General features: G+C 51.4%; 2 protein-coding genes across 9 annotated transcripts; one reads left to right on the top strand and one right to left on the bottom strand.

Annotated features, from left to right (window-relative positions):
• Positions 1-64: 64 nt before the first annotated feature.
• On the top strand, positions 65-15,669 carry cnot10 (CCR4-NOT transcription complex, subunit 10). 5 transcript variants are annotated; one of them, XM_086219298.1, is made up of 19 exons: positions 65-220; positions 788-879; positions 1,289-1,450; positions 1,545-1,692; positions 2,160-2,296; positions 8,317-8,400; positions 8,674-8,757; positions 9,320-9,437; positions 9,522-9,671; positions 10,642-10,844; positions 11,100-11,221; positions 11,488-11,667; positions 11,960-12,040; positions 12,150-12,263; positions 12,352-12,482; positions 12,566-12,601; positions 12,783-12,910; positions 14,976-15,051; positions 15,286-15,669. In XM_086219298.1, the coding sequence occupies exons 1-19, from the start codon at positions 82-84 to the stop codon at positions 15,426-15,428; spliced, it is 2,328 nt and encodes a 775-aa protein (XP_086075424.1). In that variant the 5' UTR covers positions 65-81; the 3' UTR covers positions 15,429-15,669. The 5 variants fall into 5 exon arrangements, with proteins under 5 accessions (XP_086075424.1, XP_086075425.1, XP_086075423.1 ...); XM_086219299.1 differs by having other exon boundaries at positions 2,157-2,296; positions 10,681-10,844; XM_086219297.1 differs by having other exon boundaries at positions 2,157-2,296; positions 12,569-12,601.
• Positions 15,521-24,561, bottom strand: tcaim (T cell activation inhibitor, mitochondrial). 4 transcript variants are annotated; one of them, XM_086219303.1, is made up of 12 exons: positions 24,298-24,558; positions 23,712-23,806; positions 20,288-20,420; positions 19,834-19,984; positions 19,508-19,763; positions 19,028-19,150; positions 18,047-18,144; positions 17,614-17,705; positions 17,311-17,543; positions 17,090-17,221; positions 16,733-16,991; positions 15,521-16,559 (listed from the first exon to the last, which is right to left on the bottom strand). In XM_086219303.1, the coding sequence occupies exons 2-11, from the start codon at positions 23,744-23,746 to the stop codon at positions 16,766-16,768; spliced, it is 1,479 nt and encodes a 492-aa protein (XP_086075429.1). In that variant the 5' UTR covers positions 23,747-23,806; positions 24,298-24,558; the 3' UTR covers positions 15,521-16,559; positions 16,733-16,765. The 4 variants fall into 4 exon arrangements, with proteins under 4 accessions (XP_086075429.1, XP_086075430.1, XP_086075428.1 ...); XM_086219302.1 differs by having other exon boundaries at positions 15,522-16,991; positions 23,952-24,397; XM_086219301.1 differs by having other exon boundaries at positions 15,523-16,991; positions 24,298-24,557.
• Positions 24,562-25,080: the final 519 nt, after the last annotated feature.

Genomic DNA, 25,080 nt, shown 5'->3' with positions numbered 1-25,080 from the left:
CAGGAGGCCGGTGTGGTGCAGAGTGCCTGGGTTCTGGACTGCTGGACATGATTGGTCTTTATCCAGCCAGTAGAGGGTAGCATGGCGTCTCAGCTGCCGAATACGGCGAGAAGAAGAATCATTTCCTGCGAAGATAAACGGAACTTCCGGTGCATCTTGTCTGCAAATACAGAATTTCTGACCGCTCCTGAACAGGTCCCAGAAATGGCAGAAAGCACAGGTAAGGGTTATAGCTAACGCTAGCGGGTAGCTAGCGGGCTCCACCTGAGCTAGCTGTGCCTTAGCGTCCCTCGCGCAGGAGGGAACGAAACCTCACCGAGTAACAAACGCTCACGTAACGTTGATGCCAGCGGGTCATTCAGTCACGCAGCCGCGGCGCCCGTGCGACGCTCCTCTGGCTGCACTTCCAGCTGGCCGAGCCGAGCCGAGTTGTCCCGTCCGAGCCCAGCTTCATTCAGAAGTCTAGCTCTGGAGGCGAGTCGCGCTCACTGGCCACACCGACTCGACACGGTGGCTCCACGGCCAGTTGCCCCCGGGCGACACGCTTCTGTCGCGCTGAGGGTCCGTCTCCTCCTGAGGCGGCACCGAACCGGTGGACCTCACATTGTAGGGTTTGGCTCACCTGTGGGTGAAAGCTGCGAGCCGCGAGGGTTTGGAGACCCTGCACATCCGAGAACACGAGAACCACAAAATCCGCGTAAACGCAGAATAACTCGAGATGCTGCCAGTCAGCACGGACTGATGACGTCAGTCACCCGGTTCTGAGTCTTGTTTTCTTCTCGATCAGAGCAAAACGAGGCAAAGCACGACGGGTCCTCTTCACCTGGGATGACCGACCAGGAGAAAGAAATGGCAGCAAGTGCCCACGAAGCGTTTGTGGTGAGAGATGTCCTTCCTGTCCTCCTGTCCATCAGATGTGTGTGTGTGTGTGTGTGTGTGTGTGTGTGTTGGGGGGGGGGGAGTGTTTGCCTGGCGGATCATCAGGGTTGGACTAGGACAAAACAGACGTTGAGCAATGCAAAAAATAAATTGTGAATCACACGTTTTCTAATTCACTAATCTGGTTGTGAATGAATAATTGTACTAATTGCATATTTAAAAAAAGGACAACAACCTCTGTTGTGTGGCCTCTTAAGGCGCATCAAGCCCACCGGGAAGTCCCATGCTTGAATGTACTGTAGTGTTCCTGAAATGCTGAGATTACTGTGGATCCTGGCAGACACTTGGAGGGGCCCAGTGGCCCCGTGAGCTTGTGCGTGCCATCCTCAGTGAGCTGTGGTCCTCACAGGCCGGCAAGTACGACGAGTCCCTCAAACACCTGGAAGCCCTGCAGGAGCTGAACAAGGAGGACTACAAGATCGCCATGAATAAAGCTGTGGTCGAGTTCTACACAAGTGGCCAGACCACCACGGGGACTCTGAAGCACGCCCTGATGGCCATGAAGAACCAGGTAACAGTGGCTGCCATTGTTCTCTCTCTCCTGGTGGAATCGACTTCACGCCAGTTCCAGTTCGCTTCGACTAACTTCGACTGTCTTGTCTCAGGTTCACACAACAGAGGATGTTGATGGGTTGGATGACGTTGACAACAGTTTGTTGTACTACAATCAAGCCATCGTCCACTACCACATGAGACAGTACTCTGAAGCCATCTCCATCGGAGAGAAGCTCTATCAGTTCCTGGAGCCCTTTGGTATGGCTGTCGTTTCAATGACCCACTCAAACCCAGACTGTTGAGTAGAGCTGCACCATGAATTCAAAGTAATTGCATTAAGACCGCTAGAATTTTCAAACAGCAGGAAGGAGCCATATTTGGAGGCTAATTGTGGCTCTTTTTAATGGCGTGGCGCTGCGGAGACGTCCTGCCGTCTTTGTTTTATCCAGATTCCCACCAAATTACACCCTAACTGTAAATTGGTGGGTTTTCCGTGACAATGGGAATGATGATGTCAGCGTTTACATTCCTGCTGATAGCACGATCGTATCTCAACGTAACATCGTAACTGCGTTGATGTGATGTTTAGAGGAAGAGAGCTGACGAGACACAGCAGCGTTCGCATCCTGGCTGGTGTCTCCTCGGTGTGACAGTTGTGCTTTGATATTTAAGAGGATGCCGCCACAGAGTTCGGCACGGAGTCATTGTGTTATTTGTCCTAGAAGAGAAGTTTGCTCAGGCGGTGTGTTTCCTGCTGGTGGACCTGTACTTGCTCACCTTCCAGCCGGAGAAGGCCCTCCACCTGCTGGCAGTGCTGGACAAACTCGCCGTACAAGGAAGCAACAAGAATGGCAAAGGAGAGGTACGGTTCCAGATGGAGGTTAATGCTGTCCAATCAGAGCTGAAACTGCGGCTTCATTGGCCACATGGTCTTCATTGTCTCCAGCCCCTGAATCTGAATATTCAAATGTATGTAAAGGGCTTCAGGTCTGGACAGCTGGGGTTCTCTCTGAAGGAGCGTGTGAAACACAAACCACTGTCCTCTGGTTTCAAGCTGCAGTTGTGAATGAAATAAAACGATTCACAGCAAACGAGCAGTCGCGGTCAGAAAATCGCTGATTCGATTTGGCCGCTATATCGGTCGTTATTGGCCCATCGGGGAGCGACCGCGGGGGCTTGGTGTTGGTGGAGACGTTCTCTGAAGGAATGTAGCATTTCATGTGGAAGGTGATGTTCGATGCCAGATGATAACTAAAATCTCAGGTGTCATGATGTTTCGCTGTCCAAAATAATAATCATCAGAATCTCAGCCAGAACTGTGGTTCCTACGTCTGACTGGAGGGAGAATGGCAGGGCCTGACCATGACTCAGCAGATTATAGCCATCAAGGCAGAATTGACTTTAACACGTAATTTTCAGCTGTTGTAAATGCCATTAATGTGATGGTTTTCTAAGAAATGATGTCCTGTGTATCCAGTAGTGGGCGCTCACTCCTCGTGTCAGAGCCGTACACAGAGTTCGCCAACTCAAATCGTGGGCACTGTCTCCTACCAACGCCGGAAGATTCTACAGCGTAACGATAAGGGGCAGATATGCCGTGTTGATAGAAATAGTCTGTAAATGTCACTGTCAACGACTGCCATGATGTAAAGGCCTCGCTTCAATCACCCAGCGCGTCCTTAGCTTAAACATTCTAGAGGAGCCTGCAGAACGAGTGGTCGTCCAATCGCTCACCACGGAGCCGTTTAGCCTCTCCTTCGTCTCCGAGTTCATCCATCGCTGCAAAACGGTTGAGATGACTTTGAAAAATTATAATGACTCGGCACGAAAATGAACCTGGTCTTAGTCATCTATCCATCATCCATCCATCGTCCATCCATCACCCGTCCATCATCCATCCATCACCCGTCCATCACCCATCCATCACCCGTCCATCACCCATCCATCACACATCCATCACCAATCCATCATCCATCCATCGTCAATCCATCACCCGTCCATCATCCATCCATCACCCGTCCATCACCCATCCATCACCCGTCCATCACCCATCCATCATCCGTCCATCACCCATCCATCATCCGTCCATCATCCATCCATCGTCCATCCATCACCCGTCCATCATCCATCCATCACCCGTCCATCACCCATCCATCACCCGTCCATCACCCATCCATCACACATCCATCACCAATCCATCATCCATCCATCGTCAATCCATCACCCGTCCATCATCCATCCATCACCCGTCCATCACCCATCCATCACCCGTCCATCACCCATCCATCATCCGTCCATCACCCATCCATCATCCGTCCATCACCCATCCATCATCCATCCATCACCCGTCCATCACCCATCCATCACCCGTCCATCACCCATCCATCACCCGTCCATCACCCATCCATCATCCGTCCATCACCCATCCATCACCCGTCCATCACACATCCATCACCCATCCATCATCCGTCCATCACCCATCCATCCATCATCCATCCATCCATCACCCATCCATCCATCACCCATCCATCACCCATCCATCACCCATCCATCCATCACCCATCCATCCATCATCCGTCCATCACCCATCCATCCATCATCCGTCCATCACCCATCCATCCATCATCCGTCCATCACCCATCCATCATCCGTCCATCACCCATCCATCCATCATCCGTCCATCACCCATCCATCCATCGTCCATCCATCATCCCTCCATCATCCCTCCGTCATCCATCCATCACCCATCCATCATCCCTCCATCATCCATCCATCACCCATCCATCCATCACCCATCCATCACCCATCCATCCATCACCCATCCATCACCCATCCATCACCCATCCATCATCCATCCATCACCCATCCATCATCCATCCATCACCCATCCATCACCCATCCATCCATCACCCATCCATCCATCATCCGTCCATCACCCATCCATCACCCATCCATCCATCACCCACCCATCCATCATCCGTCCATCCATCATCCGTCCATCACCCATCCATCACCCATCCATCCATCACCCACCCATCCATCATCCGTCCATCACCCACCCATCCATCATCCGTCCATCACCCATCCATCCATCAACCATCAATCCATCACCCATCCATCCATCAACCAATCCATCACCCATCCATCATCCCTCCATCATCCATCCATCACCCATCCATCATCCATCCATCCATCCATCATCCGTCCATCACCCATCCATCACCCATCCATCCATCACCCACCCATCCATCATCCGTCCATCACCCATCCATCCATCATCCGTCCATCACCCATCCATCATCCGTCCATCACCCATCCATCATCCGTCCATCACCCATCCATCCATCATCCGTCCATCACCCATCCATCCATCAACCATCAATCCATCACCCATCCATCCATCAACCAATCCATCACCCATCCATCATCCCTCCATCATCCATCCATCACCCATCCATCACCCATCCATCCATCACCCATCCATCACCCATCCATCACCCACCCATCATCCATCCATCACCCATCCATCATCCCTCCATCATCCATCCATCACCCATCCATCCATCACCCATCCATCACCCATCCATCCATCACCCATCCATCCATCACCCATCCATCCATCACCCATCCATCACCCATCCATCACCCACCCATCATCCATCCATCACCCATCCATCATCCATCCATCACCCATCCATCATCCATCCATCCATCAACCATCAATCCATCACCCATCCATCCATCAACCAATCCATCACCCATCCATCATCCCTCCATCATCCATCCATCACCCATCCATCACCCATCCATCCATCACCCATCCATCACCCATCCATCACCCACCCATCATCCATCCATCACCCATCCATCATCCCTCCATCATCCATCCATCACCCATCCATCCATCACCCATCCATCACCCATCCATCCATCACCCATCCATCCATCACCCATCCATCCATCACCCATCCATCACCCATCCATCACCCACCCATCATCCATCCATCACCCATCCATCATCCATCCATCATCCATCCATCACCCATCCATCACCCATCCATCCATCACCCATCCATCCATCATCCGTCCATCACCCATCCATCATCCGTCCATCACCCATCCATCCATCATCCGTCCATCACCCATCCATCCATCAACCATCAATCCATCACCCATCCATCCATCCATCATCCGTCCATCACCCATCCATCCATCGTCCATCCATCGTCCATCCATCATCCCTCCATCATCCCTCCATCATCCCTCCATCATCCATCCATCACCCATCCATCATCCCTCCATCATCCATCCATCACCCATCCATCACCCATCCATCCATCACCCATCCATCACCCATCCATCCATCACCCATCTATCACCCACCCATCATCCATCCATCACCCATCCATCATCCATCCATCACCCATCCATCATCCATCCATCACCCATCCATCATCCATCCATCATCCATCCATCACCCATCCATCACCCATCCATCATCCATCCATCATCCATCCATCACCCATCCATCACCCGTCCATCCATCACCCATCCATCCATCATCCGTCCATCACCCATCCATCACCCATCCATCCATCACCCATCCATCACCCATCCGTCCATCACCCATCCATCCATCATCCGTCCATCACCCATCCATCCATCATCCGTCCATCACCCATCCATCATCCGTCCATCACCCATCCATCCATCATCCGTCCATCACCCATCCATCCATCAACCATCAATCCATCACCCATCCATCCATCAACCATCCATCCATCACCCATCCATCCATCATCCGTCCATCACCCATCCATCCATCGTCCATCCATCATCCCTCCATCATCCCTCCATCATCCATCCATCACCCATCCATCATCCCTCCATCATCCATCCATCACCCATCCATCCATCACCCATCCATCCATCATCCATCACCCATCCATCATCCATGCATCACCCATCCATCATCCATCCATCATCCATCCATCATCCATCCATCACCCATCCATCATCCATCCATCACGCATCCATCATCCGTCCATTACCCATCCATCCATCCATCACCCATCCGTCCATCACCCATCCATCATCCGTCCATCACCCATCCATCCATCATCCGTCCATCACCCATCCATCCATCACCCATCCATCATCCGTCCATCACCCATCCATCATCCGTCCATCCATCATCCGTCCATCATCCGTCCATCACCCGTCCATCCATCACCCGTCCATCCATCATCCGTCCATCCATCATCCGTCCATCCATCATCCGTCCATCCATCACCCATCCATCCATCATCCGTCCATCATCCGTCCATCACCCGTCCATCAATCATCCGTCCATCATCCGTCCATCACCCGTCCATCATCTGTCCATCACCCATCCATCCATCCATCATCCATCCATCACCCATCCGTCCATCACCCATCCATCCATCCATCATCCATCCATCACCCATCCATCCATCATCCATCCATCCATCATCCATCCATCCATCATCCGTCCATCACCCATCCATCCATCATCCATCCATCACCCATCCATCCATCACCCATCCATCATCCATCCATCACCCATCCATCCATCCATCCATCCATCGTCCATCCATCCCTCCCTCCATGTTCTCCCTCTTCTCCTGTTCAGGGTGGTGGGGGTGGAGCCTATCCCAGCAGCCTTCCCCCTGGACAGGTCACCAGTCCATGGCAGGGCCAACACATAGAGACAGACAACCATTGGCTCTCCCAGCCACGCCTACGGTCAATTTAGAGTCTGGATTAACCTGGTCCCTCTTGATGTCTTTGGACTGTGGAGGAAGCTGGAGTACCAGAGAGAACCCAGCAGGAACAGGGAGAACATGGAGACTCCACCCAGAAAGACCCCGTGCTGCAGCCGGGGCTCCACCCACAACCTTCTTGATGGGGGCCACAGGGAGGACCACTGCTCCACCAGGCCTCCTAGTCTTAGTCATACTGTCACTTATCATTCCTGAGTTGATGTAATTCCGATTAAAAAAAAAAAATCTATGTCAGCTAATACTCCCATGAAAGCCACATTGCTATCAGTCATTTAAATGTGGCGTTCTTCATCAACATAATTTACATACACGTGGTTTTCACAGTTTGAAGCATTGGGGTTCCAGTTGGCAGTTGAGGTCAGACAAGTTAAATTCAAATCATGATGGTGGCTCCTCATTCTCTACGCATCTTGTCTTGATAACAAGGTTAGCATAAGTCTTGGTGAACGTCATCGTTCATTTCTGAAGCGGTGAGTTTTTGAGAGCGTGACATGAACAAACGATGACATGACTTCACTCTTCCAATGTGAATTCTTAACTAAAGTCACAGAGAGACTGACATGAACCTCCCATAACAGGCAGAAACCATGCACTTGTTGTTCCCCGTTCCTGCTGGCAGCCGTACTTCTTACTTTGTGAATGCTGAAGCTGTCAGAGACTTCTTTGTGTACTGAGAGGATAGCGGGTGTTGCCCTTCAATTTAAATCTTTGTAACAAGTGTTTGCGACTACATTGAAGCTACCAAAAGCAGGTACTTTGTCTTTTTATATGAAAAATGTAAAAAAATTGAATCAGCCGATGTATCGGGTATCAGAAGTTTTTATTCCTTAATATTGAAATCTGCATCAGCCCCAAAACATCCATCCTGGTCGGGCCCTAGAAAACGGAACCACAGATCATGTCCTGACTTGATTTACCAAACTTCTCTCAAAGAGGAACGTCTGAGTCTCTTCATTGAACCAAACAACAAAATAAACCGCTAACCAGAGGGGTCACTGACTGGAGGGGCCATTAACTCACCAGTGTTGTCTTCCAAGAACCCGTGACATCATGCAGATCTGCTTGGGTTTGATTCTAGAACAACAGTTCCAACAAAGACGGAGGGACCCAGAGGTCAGAGTTCACAGCCACGATTGAAGCAGCGAAATCCAAGATGCACCAGGTGAGGGAGTCTGCTCATGGAGGTCACACGTCTGTCTGTCCGGCAAATGTCTGTCCGGCCGTCTGTCTGTCTGTCCGGCCGTCTGTCTGTCTGTCCCGCCGTCTGTCTGTCTGTCCCGCCGTCTGTCTGTCTGTCCAGCCGTCTGTCTGGCTGGCGACTGGCTGTCTGTCCAGCGAATGTCTGTCTGTCTGTCCGTCTGTCATGCCGTCTGGCTGGCTGGCGTCTGTCTGTCTGTCTCCAGGCTCCAACTGTGACTCTTGTTTATATTTACAGTACAAAGTGAGAGCCTACATTCAGATGAAATCCTCCAAGGCCTGCAAACGGGAGATCAAGTCGGTGATGAACACGGCAGGAAACGTGAGTCTCATTGTGTAGGGCTGGGGGGGGGGGTGAAGTCAGTACAGCGCAGTAGCTTCTGGTATTTGTCAGATTTTCAAATATCTGTGTTTTTACATTGATGCCCGTCAGAGGGCAGAAGGGGAGCAGTAACTACACGGAAGCACCAACATTTCAGGGTTTGGTCATTTTCATTCTGGTGCTCCAAGTCTGGAGAAGTGGCAGCCTTTTCACCATAATGTGCCGTTTCATGTTGAGAAGAAAGTCCTTGAACTGGAGGACAAACAAAGGAGGAGTAATTTACCCGTTTCAGCAGTTCTGTTCTTCTAGAAGTGTAGGAATCAGGAAGTGGAGTGTTTAGTGGGAACCATGTCAGTGATGTAAAAGATGCATGTGACCGTTGACGGGATCGAAATGAAGCCTGAACCAGTGGCACCCAGAGCAGTCCTGTGGTATCATCTGACCCCCCCTCCATCCTGTACTGATTCTGCTACCAGAGTTCAGCTTGTGGTTCTGTCAGAGATGTTCTGACTGTCGAGACGAGTGCAGGAATGTCTGACCAGTGTCCTGTCCCCTCCCTCAGTCAGCACCCTCGCTATTCCTCAAGAGTAACTTTGAGTACCTGAGAGGAAACTACCGGAAAGCAGTGAAGCTGCTCAACAGCTCCAACATAGCGGAGCATCCTGGACCCATCAAGACAGGTGACCGCGGCCGTCCCCCTGATACGTGTCACAGTTCAATCAACGCTGCTTCACGTGTTCATGTGTCTTGTCTGGTTTATTCAGGTGAATGTGTTCGATGCATGTTCTGGAATAATCTCGGCTGCATTCACTTTGCGATGGGGAAACATAACCTTGGCATTTTCTACTTCAAGAAGGCTTTGCAAGAGAACGACCACACCTGTGCACAGCTGGGAGACGGCGGCAACGGGCAGTGTGAGTCATTGCAAGTGTTTGCTGCTTGAATCTCCTCAGTCTGTGGATGCCACAGAGTTTAACCAGGTTCTGAATCGAAAGGTGGAGAGAGAGCTCAGAAGCTCCATAAGTCTGTCAATGGGCTCGCTAACATTTCTTCTCTGTTCCATCCTGACGCTGTCGAAATCAGACCAGTAACAACCTCCGATCACAAAACTAGTCTTACAACAACGTTTAACTCGCCAGTTCATCCCAAACAAAACTATTGGTGCAGTGGAAGAGATTCAACACGTTCTGTCATCGCACAGTGGAAGTCAGACGCCAGCGAGACAGTCGGTGCACCGAGGTCCCGCCAGGATGTTAGCGGTGATGAACTCAGGCACCCGGCCCAGATTTATGACACCAGAACAGCTAAACCCAGTTAGAAATACGCATCGGTCGTGTCATTGGCACGCACAGGTGATGTTGTACTCCCAGGTGGCCGCTCACCTCATGTATGGTCACATGTTCATCACTCACAGTTATCAACAAGTAATGATGAGGAAGGAGAGAGGAGGAGGGATTCGTGAGGTGATGTCACAGCTCACAAGTTAAGCAAGTGTATTATATAATATAATATAGAATATTATTTCCACTGGGAGCCCAGTTCAGAGTCTGAACAAACGAAGGTTGACAACAGACAGAGCTAAGTTAGCGAATGGAGACCAAGAGGGAAGAAGGGGAGTGGCGGCTGGACTCCAGGTGCAGCAGTGACCTGCTTCAACAAGTCAGCCTAAAAGCTCCAAGCTGTTTCCGTTCATCCCAAATGGCGAAACCGTTTGAAATCGTTTGCCTTCAACACGACTCAAGTAGAGAAGGATGTAGTTTTCAAAGTGAGTCACTCAGAGAAGTGCGCACCCACCTGCCATCTTGGAGTGAAGACGGTTGGGATGTAGCAGCACGAATGAGCCAGTCGGTGTAACTTTGTCCTGCTGCTTCCTGTCTGCTGCAGCTAAGAAGTTCACAGGGATCCCCATGTGTGCTCTGCTAGCCAACAAGCGCTACGAGCTGCTGTATAACTGCGGCATTCAGCTGCTGCACATCGGCAGGCCTCTGGCAGCATTCGAGTGTCTGATGGAGGCGGTGCAGGTTTACCATTCCAACCCTCGACTGTGGCTGCGGCTCGCCGAGTGCTGCATCTCTGCAAACAAGGGGGTACGACTTTGATCGCATCATGAACGTAGCATCCTTGTTTAGCATTTTTAAGCTAGATTAATGTCAGTTTATATGCATGTTTGATCATAAGTATTAGGTTTTATTTGTATTGGTTATTTGTTACTATTTCCTTCTACATTTGATTTTTTCAGGACAGGCATGAAGGCATCCAGACAGCAGAGTGGTGTTTAGACTTCAGGGTGGTTAGGATTGTGCAGGTGAAGAGGAAACATCATCACACCTGTTTGTTTTCAGGGGACGGAGCAGGAGAGCAAAGGCTTACCTTGTAAAAAAGGTATAGTTCAGTCCATCATCGGCCAGGGTTACCATCGCAAGATTGTTTTGGCGTCACAGTCTGCACAGAACACCATCTACAGGTCAGCATCCGCCCACCGCTCATTACCTCCGCCTCATCTAAACAGGAGCGCTGTAGTGGTGCTGCATGCTGACCCTCGTAACCTCCTGCTGTCCCAGGCTTAGAGATTTATTTTATTCATTCAAAATGATCACTTGATTGTCTGATACCGATGGAAACTTCTGAACCTCCACTAGATTTAAAAGAAAGTTCTGTCTGAATTGGCAAGCATGGAGTCTCTGCTCGATGCTGATGTGTGTGTGTGTGTGTGTGTGTGTGTGGGTTCAGTGAAGGCCAGTCAGCAGCCATCCCAGTAGCCAGTATGGAGTTTGCAGCCATCTGCCTGAGGAACGCTCTGCTGCTGCTTCCTGAACACCAGCAGCAGGACACCAAGACAGAGAACGGCTCCAAGAGCTCCAGTCAGTCAGGAAGCACTGAGAGTGGCAGCGAGAACAGTGATGTCTGCAGGTCTCTCTCTCTCTCTCTCTCTCTCTCTCTCTCTCACACACACACACACACCAGGATCATCATATGTTGGGTTGTTAAGAACCTCAGTCAGTGGTTACCAGCTCACTACACCCAGCTTGAGTCTCCCACTTGTTTGTGCACCCGCTGACCAGTCACCAGAGTTGTGTATTTCACTTGAGGAACAAACCCTGGTCCTTAACAAACATGGGGACTATGGCTGTGTGCTGGTGTGTCAGTACGCCACGGCTCAGGTCGTGGTCATGCGGTCTGATGAAAGCGATGTGTGTTGCAGTGGGAAAGGTCCAGAGGCAGATAAGTTGTTGTCTGCAGCTCCGTCATCTCCTCTCAGGAAACAGGAAGTAGAAAACCTCAGGTAAGGAGACATCACTTCTCCGCCTCTGCTGCTTCTCTCTCTCCTCTCAGACGTGTCGTAGAACCGGAGGGCGGTGCAGCAGCACAGTAATACTACTTGGCTTGTTTAGGTGCTCCATCTTGGCTTGTAGTGCCTATGTGGCGTTGGCACTGGGAGACAACCTGATGGCTTTAAACCACGCAGAGAAGCTGCTCCTTCAGTCCAAGGTGTCGGGATCCCTCAAGTAAGAGCTGAGTCTGTCTCTGACCATGTGACCCAGCTGCTAGTGGTCCAGCCACTCATCAGGTCAGCTGACTCTGCCGTGTGTTCAGGTTCCTGGGTCACCTCTATGCTGCTGAGGCTCTCATCTCATTGGACAGGATCTCTGATGCAATCGCTCACCTCAACCCTGAGAACGTCAGTGACGTGTCAATGGGGGTCCTGACCAGCGAGCAAGACCAAGGTCTGCTGCCTTCATACATCCTTGAGGAAGTGTGTGTGTGTGCACGCATACTAACTGGTTTCCTCTCTGCTCATGTTTGTCAGCAGGATCAGATAAAGGAGACGAGCCAGTTGAATCCTGTAAGTGAGTTTGAACCTGAAGGCTGGGTTGGAAACCACAAATGTAAAACATGAAGGAAAATGGAACGATGCAACATTTATTTAGAAATTGATCCGACGTATAGTTACAGGTTGATGATCCTCAAACGATCGTGTGTGTGTGTGTGTGTGCGTGTGCGTGTGTGTGTGTGCGCCCGTGCAGCGGGGAAGCAGACACCTCTGTGTTACCCCAGCAGTGTGACCTCAGCTCGGGCCATGATGCTCTTCAACCTGGGCAGCGCCTACTGCCTCAGGAGCGAGTACGACAAAGCGAGGAAGTGTCTGCATCAGGTAACCATGGCAACTGTTGTGCTGGAAACTCAAAACATCCCAACTGTCTAATTATCACACACAGCTTTCAGAGGACAAGAGTGATTATACAGCTGGATGGTACTGTCAAATACATTCACAAAAAGATATCAGTGATACTGGTACTTCCTTCTTATAAGTTCCCTACAGAGGAAGTACTAGTATCTGTTTAGGTACCAGTGTCCGTTTGGTCTTTGCAGTGAGAACCGTTTCCCAGGTTGAGGCTCCAGCAGGTGATAGGATGAGACACCAGACACTAATCTGATTAACAAGGTGATTGTTTAGGCTCGCCCAGTTAAGCCAGACCTGAGGCCTTGAGGCTGCCTGGGTGGGAGGAGTTACCAGCTCATTAAAGCAACCCAGCGCTCCCGCCCGTTTATGAGTGCTTCACCCAAAAGGGGGCAGCATCTGCACCAGACGTCACTCAGCCGCTGAGAGCTGGCAACATGCACAACCCTGGATGGAGCCTGAGGTTGACCTGCTGACCCTCTCATGCTGCTCGGTGGCCCCAACCGAGCAGCATGAGAGGGTCAGCAGGTCAACCTCAGGCTCCATCCAGGGTTGTGCATGTTGCCAGCTCTCATGCACAACCCTGGATGGAGCATGAGAGGGTCAGCAGGTCAACCTCAGGCTGCTCGGTGGCCCCAACCTCTGGCTGCATGTGAGCGGAGACGTGCGCCGATGAATCGCGTCCCCAGCCGTCTGTCCCATCAGAGTAACATGGCAACGAGGACCACGTCACATTCTTCAGAGCTACAACAGCCTGAACATCATATTCTAAGAAAATACATTTGTTTGCCACAAATCCCCCAAATATCAAACATCGTTTCTACACGTTTGTCAATTAAAATTTGAGAGATGTCTGATACTGTGACGCGTCACTGCTACGGTATCAGTCAGGACAATCGTAGGAGAGTACCTGGGATCATGGACAGTACAGAGCTCCTCAAACTGTTACAGCAGTGTGAAACCTGTATCAAATTATCAGTCATTGATCCAAATAATGGCGTTATTGATCTGCAGCTCTGCAGAGCACAGCACCAGTTCAACTGTAAATTAGCTGCAGGACACCTAGCAGTCAGATACCCTTTCACACTGAGACATGCGGGTCAAAGCGGGTTTTTGGACCTGCATTTATTCCACATCAGGGCTCATTCAAGCTTCCAGCAGACGCAGGTCTGAGCGCCGCTGTGAGGCTGCGATCCTGTGTTTTTCTCTCCTGTACGTCATCGCGCTGACAACGTCGTCATTACACATGAAAGTGCGCCGTGTCTCAAAATGCTGGTGACGTTCCCATAAATCTCTGCGTCCTGTACGGTTCCAGAAATCTGCCGCCGGATCTCCTCTTCACTGTGGATGGCGAGCAGCTCGCGGACGATCAATAAAAAGATACGAAGATGGCGGTACAAGTTGTTTATGAACACGGTGGCGCCTCAGTTCACGTCAGGGTTCCCGGTTGCTGGGAGTTCCCCAGCAGAGATGAACTCACCTGAGATCATCCACATGGAAGTGTTAGAACAACAGGAGTGGAGTGGCGTCTGGGGACATCAACAGAAGACTGACCTCATGGCAGAGGCCCAAACTTTACTGAGACAAGAGTGAGCAGCTCTCACAGCATTATGGTTTTATTTTAAATTCATTTAGTTTTTTCCAGAGCTTCCACAATGACAGCCTGACAGGCGGCACAGTGACAAAATCGGAATGCGACAGGAAGGTCGCAGGAAACCTGAGACAACGCGGGTTACCTTTTTCACACTGCAGGCGAGCCGAGCAGAGCTGCCCGGGTCGAAATGCCGAGTCGACCCTTTCAGAGTGGCCAAACACCCGCGTTTTTGCTGCAGTGTGAAAGGGTGACTGAAGCGGCTGAAGCATCCCAGTGCTCTCAAGTACAAACTCCTAGAATCATAGTTTGAACCTCGTTCCAAGATCCACTGACGGTTTTCCCGACCGTTTGCCTCTCAAGTACTTGAGAGAAATCTAAGTTGGATTGGTGGCGTTGGAAGCTGCTGATTCTCCTGCTCTTGGCTCACTGTGTCCTTCTCATCAGGCTGCGTTGATGGTGAACACCAAGGAGATCCCTCCTGAGGCCATCCTGCTGGGGGTCTATCTAGAGCTGCAGAACGGTCAGTGACGGCGGCAGAGAACAAACTCTCACACAAAACTCACATGACTGTTACATCATCGATGACATAGAAACATACAGTGCAGCCTCTACCAGCTGGTACAAGGTGCCATCCCTTCAACGCTACAGTTTTAATGGGTCTGCATCAGAATATGTCAGGCCAACAGGGCTCTAGTAATATTGTAGTAGGTTGAAGTACTGGTTGTGTACTTGGTACTGTGTTTTGGGTCTTCAGGGAACACCCAGCTGGCTCTGCAGATCATCAAACGGAACCAGCTGCTGCCCTCAGCGGTCCAGAGGGTCTCGCCAGAGTCCCGCAAGAAACCCGTCCAGCCCATCCAGCTGCCCTCCTCCTTCACACAAGTTCAACGCAAATGAAGCCTGCACCACCTCTGACCCTCACTCCACCAACACAAGCCAGACCCCGCCCCCACGGAGCCTTGCTATTTATTCCACTGCTTCCCTCAGCATCAGGAGCCGTATGAAGTGCCAGTCTGGCTGCTGACTGAGGAGACGAGTGTCCACGGACTGAGACCAGCTGGATCACTGACCTTTTATTTCCATTTGACCAGAGAATCTTCGTGTCGTCCAACTATGGAAATAAATTTTATTTACTGTACGATGCGAGACTCTTGAACAGATCCATTATTTTAATGACTGTTAAATGGAGCTCATGCTCAGCTTGAATATTTATTGGCAGGTCACATGACCTCTTAGGAGAAGAACTCACAGCACACACGTAGGACAGACTCAGTCCTGGCATCACGTCTGAATTCTCCTCAGCATCTTTGCCCTCAAGACACTCCCATCATGTTATGGGACAGGAGGACGTAGTTTGTCTGCTGGTGTTCGAGGTGCAGCGGATCAATAAACATCAGTCCTCATTGACACGAGTCCAACAGCAGTCTGAAATGTCCGTTTATTTGAAAACAGATTCACAGTCACAATGCTTTGAGAGAACAAGTTCACAACCACGATCCTGCACGTTGTTCCACCTGCACGTCTGGAATCACGTAGAACGCAGCAGAGTCAGTCGATCAATTTATATTGTGTGTGTGTGTGTGTGTATATACACACGTCTCATTTGTAAGTAAATATACTCAATATACATAGATACAATTACTTAATAAAAACCTGCCATGAGGAGGGTTCCGGTTGGAGAGGTTATGATGTCATAGTGTCACTGAAGTCCTGCAGAGCTGCTTTGTCAGGCTGCAGGACTTCTGGCTCCGTACAAACAACACACTGGCAAGGACGCACATCTACGCGTGAGGTGATGTAAAAGTGGCACTAAGTTGTCCTCTGAGAACAGACATTTAGCCCCGCCCTCTATGGTGGCAGTCAAGGGTTCCCTTTGCCTGCCGCCATCAGCTGATTGTTATGGTGGCTGTAGAGACCTGCCTCTGTCACACTGCACCTCTGCTGCTGCCTCCCAGCCTGCCAGGCACCAATCACAGTCCTGATGAGTGGACACTTGGATCACTGGCAGCTTGGCACCACGGGTCACTACTAGAAGAAGACAATCAACACAACGGGCTGCAGGATAAAGTGCTTCTTACTGGCACGAATGTGCCACAGAACATGCGATGGTTCCTTTGAGACCTCAGACAGCACATCTGATGGAAGCTCCTCACATCTACAGAGATTCTGCACACCAAGCTGCTAAATGCGCCCCAACCCACCAGAGAGGGCAGCATCCGCAGCGTCCCCCAGGCTCAGCTCTTCCAGTCCCAGGGGACACACAGGTCCCCGTCCTCCATGACGGAGTAGAAGTGAGACACACAGATGTGGAGACCCTGCATGAGGGGCGGGGGCTGGTCCCGCAACCGTTTACAGCACTGGATCATCTGGCTGGAGCTGACACTGGGCTCCTTGGACAGACTCCTCAGAGACAGACTCTGGAGACACAGCTGGATCAGTGCTGCCTCCTCGGCCTGCAGCCTGGACACACCAGGAAGAGCTGGTCAGTAACAGCAGGCCGCTGAGTCTCAGAACAGCTTAAACCTTGTAGCCAGACTAAGGTCGTATCTGTGACTCACTGCTTTCTACGCTGGGTGTACTGTCTGGCCTTGGGGGCGTGGCTCTGGAAGAAGGCCTGCAGCTTGGGAGGGTCACAGCTGGCGGGGATAATAAAGTGCCCCATCTCATGAAGACTGGGAGCAGAACGGTCTCTGATGACACAAAAGAACAAACCCTGTCATGGTCACTGAGCACACAGCAAAGCCAGGGGAGTTGAGGGTGGCGGTGTGAGACGGCGTACTTCTCCAACATCATGGTCAGGCCCTGCAGGCTCCGGGGGTGCAGATGGAGCCTCCAGGACATCAGACTCTTGTGGAAGGTGTTGAGGGTGTTGTAGTGGTCTGTGATGGGCTGCACTGGTCCCAGCCTCTCCATGAGGACCACCTGAGTCCCACCCAGGAGGAAGCTGAGCCTCTCCTTCAGCCACTCCGTCTGCTGCTGCAGGTGGTGATAGCTGGGCAGCTGCTCCAACAGCTACACAGACACAGGAGTTCAGGAAACACACACACACACACACACAGCAAATACACTGCGACTGCATCACCTTGGTCCACTGATGGTGAACATCCATTGTTCCCAGCATCACGTGTCCAGAGGCGTTCATCCCTGACTGGTCAGCAAACACAACGGTGTTTCCTGGAGCAACAGTGAAACTCACTTAAACACACGTTCACACACTTCAATATGTTTGCATGCTTCCTGGTCTTGGCTGGACATCACATGTTAAAATCAGCGCGGCAGCACCACCGGGGCACGAGGCCTCCACCACGTGCAGCCACTGGCGACACAGGCAGACAGAAGACCTGCATTATGCCAAACACACAGCAGGGGGCGACTCCGGGTTGGGAAAGGAAGCAGCATCATTTGAACTGATGACTGATCACTGAGTGAGCGAGTGAGTGAGCGAGGCTCAGTTGAATGTCCTGATTGAATGGATTATTCACAGCTGGGGGGGTGCACAGGTTGCTGGCTCTCACCTCGCAGGTTGACCAGGGCCTCGGGGTTCTGCTGAGAAAGTCGGCTCAGACTCTGAAGCTGACAGCACCTGTGGGCCACGCCCCAGCTACGCTGCCACCTGCAAAACACAACTGATCGTGTTAAAACACACACACACACACACACACACACACACACACCTCCCTCTGTACGTGGATACACAGCGCAACACTGTCAGTCCTCATTCATCCTTCCACAGCAGCATCAGTGAATGTTTACTGTTCTACCGGTCAGACCATCCTCTGCTCGTTCCTTAACCTCCACTAGTGATGTCAGAGCAAGGTGAGTGATGTCAGAGCAAGGTGAGTGATGTCAGAGCAAGGTGAGTGGCCACGACAGGTGGACTACAGTGGTGTCTGAGTCAGCAGCTCCAGAGTCAGCAGCTCCAGACCCAGCAACCACAGACACCTCTCTTGTGTTCCAGAGGCTGAACCAGGAAGCAGGTTCATCATAGCCATAAACCCTGAGCTCTCAATCAGAGGTCACTGGTGTCACCACGGTGGGCGGGATCTTTCTCTGTCAATCAAGGCTTTCTGCTTCAGGCTCTGTGCGCGTCCCCTTAAAAAGGGGTGTGTAACGTGTCATGTGACTCTTAGGAAATGGATGGATCGCGTGCCGCCTACATCAGTCAAGAAGAACAAGTGACTATGATGGAGGCTCACAACATCAAACAGTCATGACAGCAAAAAGCAACACAGTTGCGGGTGCGCCCAGATGGACGGGCCCCCCCTTGCTCCAGACACGGCTGTCAACCCTGGTGGACTGTCCTGAGTGCGATTTATAGCCGATTGAAGCAGAAACTCTGACCCTAACCTGCTCCGGACCAGGTGAGGTTCACCACATCAGTTACCATGGTGATCCAGCCAGGTTAAAAGAGAGACGCCTTCATAACACTGACAACCCCGGCTTTGGTCTCAACACTCGTCTCACTTCCTGGTGCAGCCCTCAGGTGTTTCTAGTACCTGATGTCAGCCAAGTCAAATTTGTGGCAAAGCTCCTCCTTCACCCTGAGCAGCTCTTCTCTCCGAGGAAGACTGGCAGTGTGCTTCCTGGAGGCCTCAGGCTCGTTGTTCCTCAGCCACATGCTAGCAGAGAGAAGCCACATGAAGACACTCAGATGATGACAACACGACTTCCCTGCCAGAGCTGAGGTCTCCGAGCCGAGGCGCCTCAGCTACTGACTCCTCACACGCCATCACACCTTGTGGTGACTCATCATATTTATGTATGTAGTGAAATCATCTTGATTTCAATCAGTTTTAGGTTCAAGGAAACCGTAGGTCAGAAGTTAGATGCGTGTTTCCAACATCGATGAGGATCATTATTGATCATTATGATTATCATCATTATTAGCAGACCTTCTCATGAATATTCCCAACAGCACCAGGAAGGTCACGCATGTTCAAGGGGAACACGCGTGTTCAGGGGCACATGCTACTCACCTGAGCGTGGGTTCTACTCTCATGGCCTGCTGCAGCTCGTCCTCAGGGTCTCTGAAGCCCGTGAAGGTGTAATAGCTTCTGTCCCACTTGATGGGTCTGTAGAAAGCTACGCCGGCGTCCGCTGGACTTTGAGACGCCTCCCCAGCAGTTTTCAGGCCCTTCATGTGTTCCAGAGGCAGGCTGCAGGACTTCAGCACGTTGGTCACGGTGGTCAATACGTCCTTAGAGTGCAGGATGAAGCTCACTGGGCGGAACCCTGGACACCAGGAAAGAGGCTTCAGATTTCCAATAAAACCAGTCTCGTGAGTAGTGGTCCAGAACTGCACCTGAGGCGAGGAGGTCCTGCTGCACATCGCCACCGTCTTTAGTGTCCCTCACATAAAAGGTGAGCTTCATTGGCTGAACCGAGCCTGAACCGGGCCTCTGCAGGTTCTCCAAATAGCCGTTTAGCCTCTTTAATGAATTTTCGTTGACTTCCTACAAAAGGAAGCTTGCAGACGTTAGAAGGACGATCGGCCTCTCCTACTGACGCTACTGATCTACACATCCTGTACATACACAAGGTGTTCACACGTACAATCCATCTACCAGTCCCACTGTGTACCTACAAAGGTACAAATGCTTGTTGCTGGGGCAGGGCGGGGCGGGGCGGGGCGGGGCGGGGCGTCCCCCCCCCCCCCCGCTCCTAATACATCTCACCCCTCGTAAACGAGTCACTCTCCCATCAGTGGAGTTACTGTTGCAGCTGACGGGTCTGTGGCGCCGGTGCTGGAGACCTACCCGTTCTCTGGGGTGTTGACCGAAGAAGTCAGGATGCACCGCAAAGTAAAATGGCCTGAGAGCGTTGACAGCATCTGCTCCTGACAGACACCTGAGCTGGACCAGGTGTGAGGCCACGCCCCTCTTCTCCAACCTACAGGAAGACACCAGGTGCATCAGAGCCCAGGCAAGAGAGCAGGTGAGTGAGTGAGAGGGTGAGTGAGTGAGAGAGAGAGGGTGAGTGAGTTAGAGGGTGAGAGAGAGAGAGAGAGAGGGTGAGTGAATGAGAGAGGGTGTGTGAGTGAGTGAGAGAGAAGGTGAGTGCAAGAGAAGGTGAGTGAGAGAGTCAGAGAGAGGGTGAGTGAGTGAGAGGGTGAGCAGGTGAGTGAGAGGGTGAGTGAATGAGAGAGGGTGAGTGAGAGAGGGTGAGTGAGTGAGAGAGTGAGCAGGTGAGTGAGAGAGAAGGTGAGTGAGTGAGGGAGAGAGTGAGTCAGAGAGAGGGTGAGTGAGTGAGTCAGAGAGAGGGTGAGTGAGCGGGTGATTGAGTGAGTGAGAGAGAGGGTGAGTGAGAGAGAGTGAGTCAGAGAGAGGGTGATTGAGTGAGTCAGAGAGAGGGTGAGTGAGTGAGTGAGTGAGAGAGAGGGTGAGTGAGTGAGTGAGAGAGAGGGTGAGTGAGTGAGAGGGTGAGTGAGTGAGAGGGTGAGTGAGAGAGAGAGGGTGACTGAGTGAGAGGGTGAGTGAGTGAGTCAGAGAGAGGGTGAGTGAATGAGAGAGGGTGTGTGAGTGAGTGAGAGAGAAGGTGAGTGCGAGAGAAGGTGAGTGAGAGAGTCAGAGAGAGGGTGAGTGAGAGAGAGGGTGAGTGAGAGAGAGGGTGAGTGAGTGAGAGAGAGAGAGAGAGAGAGAGGGTGAGTGAATGAGAGAGGGTGTGTGAGTGAGTGAGAGAGAAGGTGAGTGCGAGAGAAGGTGAGTGAGAGAGTCAGAGAGAGGGTGAGTGAGTGAGAGGGTGAGTGAATGAGAGGGTGTGTGAGTGAGTGAGAGAGAAGGTGAGTGAGAGAGTCAAAGAGAGGGTGAGTGAGTGAGAGAGTGAGAGGGTGAGTGAATGAGAGAGGGTGAGTGAGTAAGTCAGAGAGAGGGTGAGTGAGTGGAGAGTGAGCAGGTGAGTGAATGAGAGAGGGTGTGAGTGAGTGAGAGAGGGTGTGAGTGAGAGAGTCAAAGAGAGGGTGAGTGAATGAGATAGGGTGAGTGAGAGAGTCAAAGAGAGGGTGAGTGAGTGAGAGGGTGAGCAGGTGAGTGAGAGGGTGAGTGAATGAGAGAGGGTGAGTGAGAGAGGGTGAGTGAGTGAGAGAGTGAGCAGGTGAGTGAGAGAGAAGGTGAGTGAGTGAGAGAGAGAGTGAGTCAGAGAGAGGGTGAGTGAGTGAGTCAGAGAGAGGGTGAGTGAGTGAGTCAGAGAGAGGGTGATTGAGTGAGTGAGAGAGAGGGTGAGTGAGAGAGAGTGTGTCAGAGAGAGGGTGAGTGAGTGAGTCAGAGAGAGGGTGAGTGAGTGAGTGAGTCAGAGAGAGGGTGAGTGAGTGAGTGAGAGAGAGGGTGAGTGAGTGAGTCAGAGAGAGGGTGATTGAGTGAGTCAGAGAGAGGGTGATTGAGTGAGTCAGAGAGAGGGTGATTGAGTGAGTGAGAGAGAGTGAGTCAGAGAGAGGGTGAGTGAGTGAGTCAGAGAGAGGGTGAGTGAGTGAGTCAGAGAGAGAGAGAGTGAGTGAGTGAGTGAGTGAGTGAGTGAGTGAGTGAGTGAGTGAGTGAGTCAGAGAGAGGGTGGGTGAGTGAGTGAGTCAGAGAGAGGGTGAGTGAGTGAGTGAGTCAGAGAGAGGGTGAGTGAGTGAGTGAGTGAGTGAGTGAGTGAGTGAGTGAGTGAGTGAGTCAGAGAGAGGGTGGGTGAGTGAGTGACTCAGAGAGAGGGTGGGTGAGTGAGTGAGTCAGAGAAAGGGTGGGTGAGTGAGTGAGTCAGAGAGAGGGTGAGTGAGTGAGTGAGTGAGAGAGAGTGAGTCAGAGAGAGGGTGAGTGAGTGAGAGAGGGGGTGAGTCAGAGAGAGGGTGAGTGAGTGGGTGAGTGAGTCAGAGAGAGGGTGAGTGAGTGAGTCAGAGAGAGAGTGAGTGAGTCAGAGAGAGAGTGAGTGAATCAGAGAGAGGGTGAGTGAGTGAGTGAGTCAGAGAGAGGGTGAGTGAGTGAGAGGGTGGATGAGTGAGTAGGTCAGAGAGAGGGTGGGTGAGTGAATGAGTCAGAGAGAGGGTGAGTGAGTGAGTGAGTCAGAGAGAGGGTGAGTGAGTGAATGAGTCAGAGAGAGGGTGGGTGAGTGAGTGAGTCAGAGAGAGGGTGAGTGAGTGAATGAGTCAGAGAGAGGATGGGTGAGTGAGTGAGTCAGAGAGAGGGTGAGTGAGTGAGTCAGAGAGTGAGTGAGTCAGAGAGAGGGTGAGTGAGTGAGTCAGAGAGAGGGTGAATGAGTGAGTCAGAGAGAGGGTGAGTGAGTGAGTGAGTCAGAGAGAGGGTGAGTGAGTGAGTCAGAGAGAGGGTGGGTGAGTGAGTGAGTCAGAGAGAGGGTGAGTGAGTGAATGAGTCAGAGAGAGGGTGAGTGAGTGAGTGAGTCAGAGAGAGGGTGAGTGAGTGAATGAGTCAGAGAGAGGGTGAGTGAGTGAATGAGTCAGAGAGAGGGTGAGTGAGTGAATGAGTCAGAGAGAGGGTGGGTGAGTGAGTGAGTCAGAGAGAGGGTGGGTGAGTGAGTGAGTCAGAGAGAGGGTGAGTGAGTGAATGAGTCAGAGAGAGGGTGGGTGAGTGAGTAGCAGCCTGTTAGTTTTCTCCTGTTCGCGTCCCCTGAATAAATAAAGGTTTACAGGTAAAAACAAACGCCGCTAAGAGTCTGACTTGCTAGTTCTACTAAATCGACAGTTCTGCTTTCAGAGTGATGACAGGTTTGAGGAAGGGAAAACCCCTCCCCCCTCAGGAGGCGCTGGTCGTGTCTGACCAGTCGAGCACTCTGACAGTTTCACTGCAGGGTTCAGGTGCCAACATCTGCAGGCGGCTGCCTGATTATTTGGATGACTGGTGACCAGAAACACAGGCAGACGTCCTCCCTGCGTCAGCTTGAACATTTGATGCTCAGTCAGTTGGGTTCCATCCCCTTGAGCTCTGACGCTGGTGGTCTGAGTCTTCCTGCCTTGGGATCAGCAGGTCCTGGGCTTGCAGCCATCGTCTGCCTCTACCATCCATCTCCTGCTCTCTCAACACAAGTTTTTACAAAGAGCTTCTTTAAAACTGCTGGTTGGCCCAGACAGGATTAAATGAGTGGTGGGTAACATTAATATCATCAAGTAGGTCATAAAGTAACACCTGCTTTTTAAGTAACACCTGGACATAAAACACCTGGCGTAAGTGGAGCTGCTGGCTGCAGCGGTGTTACCTGATGGTGCAGCGCAGGAGGGAGCTGGCAGACATGGCCGGTGCTGCTCGTCATCGGAGGAGTCGAACCAGGACCTCTGCAGCACAGCAGCACCCCTGATGTCAAAGAACAGGTGAGTATCACACGGGGTCTGACGTCATTCGCCACTACAGGAACGTTACACTGCTGCTTAAAACTGTTGTTTGGGTTCCGCAGGAGTCTCAGTAACCCGAACCCGCATAAGAAACCAGAGTCACACACGTTTACATCGCGTTCGCAGGCGCTGGGACCAGTTTAGCAAAACAGCGTTCCAGCGAAGTAGCGACGAAGTCCACTTCGTTCCATGAATGTTAGCTTGAAGCGACACATTACGAGCCCGTCAGAACCACCTGGCGTGGTACCAGACAACAACCGTGGCCCTGCTGCTAAGTTGAGGAACGTTATGTGACCTCCATCGTTAACAGCAGCGGGACAGGACGGCCTCGGTTAGCTTTGGTAGCTAGCGTGTTTCGTTAGTAGACTTTTAAGATTCTGCTCCTCGTTTAGTTCAGTCGAGCTGTTTTATAGAATTACAAACACTGGAGTTGTTGAACTGAGCGCCACTGACAGCAAACAGCGGGGTAGGAGGACTCTTCTAGGTCATGTTTGTCTCCTGGCACCTCCTTCTACTCCTTCCTGCGGTGTCGGACTGACAGCTGCTCCGGTGCACTGCTGCCCTCTGCCGGCTGATATCAAAACTCCTCCACTGCGAGATTTCAATCCCTGAGTTTAAGTTTCTTGCTTCATTGTTCAGTTTTGAATTTCCTCATCCAACAGTTTCGTCCTTTGACGGAGGTGCTATGACAGACATGTTGGACGTCCTGACGGCGGACCTCGGATTTATGTCCACTGGATATTTCTCTGTCAAATGTATCCCACTGTACATCCATGAAGAAAGTCATGACAGGAGGGAGCTCTGCCCCCTTGTGGCCAGATTTAAGTTCTGTCCATCCATGAAATAAAACCTGAGACTGAAGTACTTTTGAGTTGGACTGACGTTCATCCTTCAAACTGTCTTGAAGCAGCGGAAAGGAACAAAGGAACAGGGTAGCAGGTCATTGTCTTCTTGTGGATATAAAATATACCAGAGTGAAGTCAGACATGTCAGTGTGCACACACACACTCACAGGTGTGTAATCCTGCCTCGGAGATCTCAGCTGTTAATAATCCCAGCAGGTAGGGACACGTCACGTCTTGGGGATCAGAGTCAACAGCATTTTTTCTCTCCTGCCCAAACCCACAGGGTGATCAGGCCCAGTGGGATTACATGCACCTCTAGATTATTGAGTGAGCAGGAGTTTCTAACACTCTCAGGAGAGAGTGAGAAATTTCCCCACAAACTGATGTGACT

Source organism: Aulostomus chinensis, chromosome 11 (genome assembly GCF_037954235.1).
Source record: "Aulostomus chinensis isolate RoL2024-O1b breed Wild chromosome 11, RoL_Achi_v1.0, whole genome shotgun sequence".
NCBI lineage: Eukaryota > Metazoa > Chordata > Actinopteri > Syngnathiformes > Aulostomidae > Aulostomus > Aulostomus chinensis.
The sequence above is the reverse complement of the archived record's forward strand: the minus strand, read 5'-3'. Positions and strand labels throughout refer to the sequence as shown.

Excerpts from the sequence above, each read along its gene's own strand:
- tcaim (XM_086219303.1), bottom strand. The coding sequence starts at position 23,746 with ATGTCTGCCAGCTCCCTCCTGCGCTGCACCATCAG. Across the intron at positions 17,544-17,613 it reads TTCACCATCAGTGGACCAAG|CTGTTGGAGCAGCTGCCCAG; the intron begins GTGATGCAGTCG and ends GTGTCTGTGTAG. Across the intron at positions 17,222-17,310 it reads CTGACCATGATGTTGGAGAA|AGACCGTTCTGCTCCCAGTC; the intron begins GTACGCCGTCTC and ends TTGTGTCATCAG.
- cnot10 (XM_086219296.1), top strand. The coding sequence starts at position 82 with ATGGCGTCTCAGCTGCCGAATACGGCGAGAAGAAGAATCATTTCCTGC. Across the intron at positions 1,451-1,544 it reads TGATGGCCATGAAGAACCAG|GTTCACACAACAGAGGATGT; the intron begins GTAACAGTGGCT and ends GTCTTGTCTCAG. Across the intron at positions 15,052-15,285 it reads CTATCTAGAGCTGCAGAACG|GGAACACCCAGCTGGCTCTG; the intron begins GTCAGTGACGGC and ends TTGGGTCTTCAG.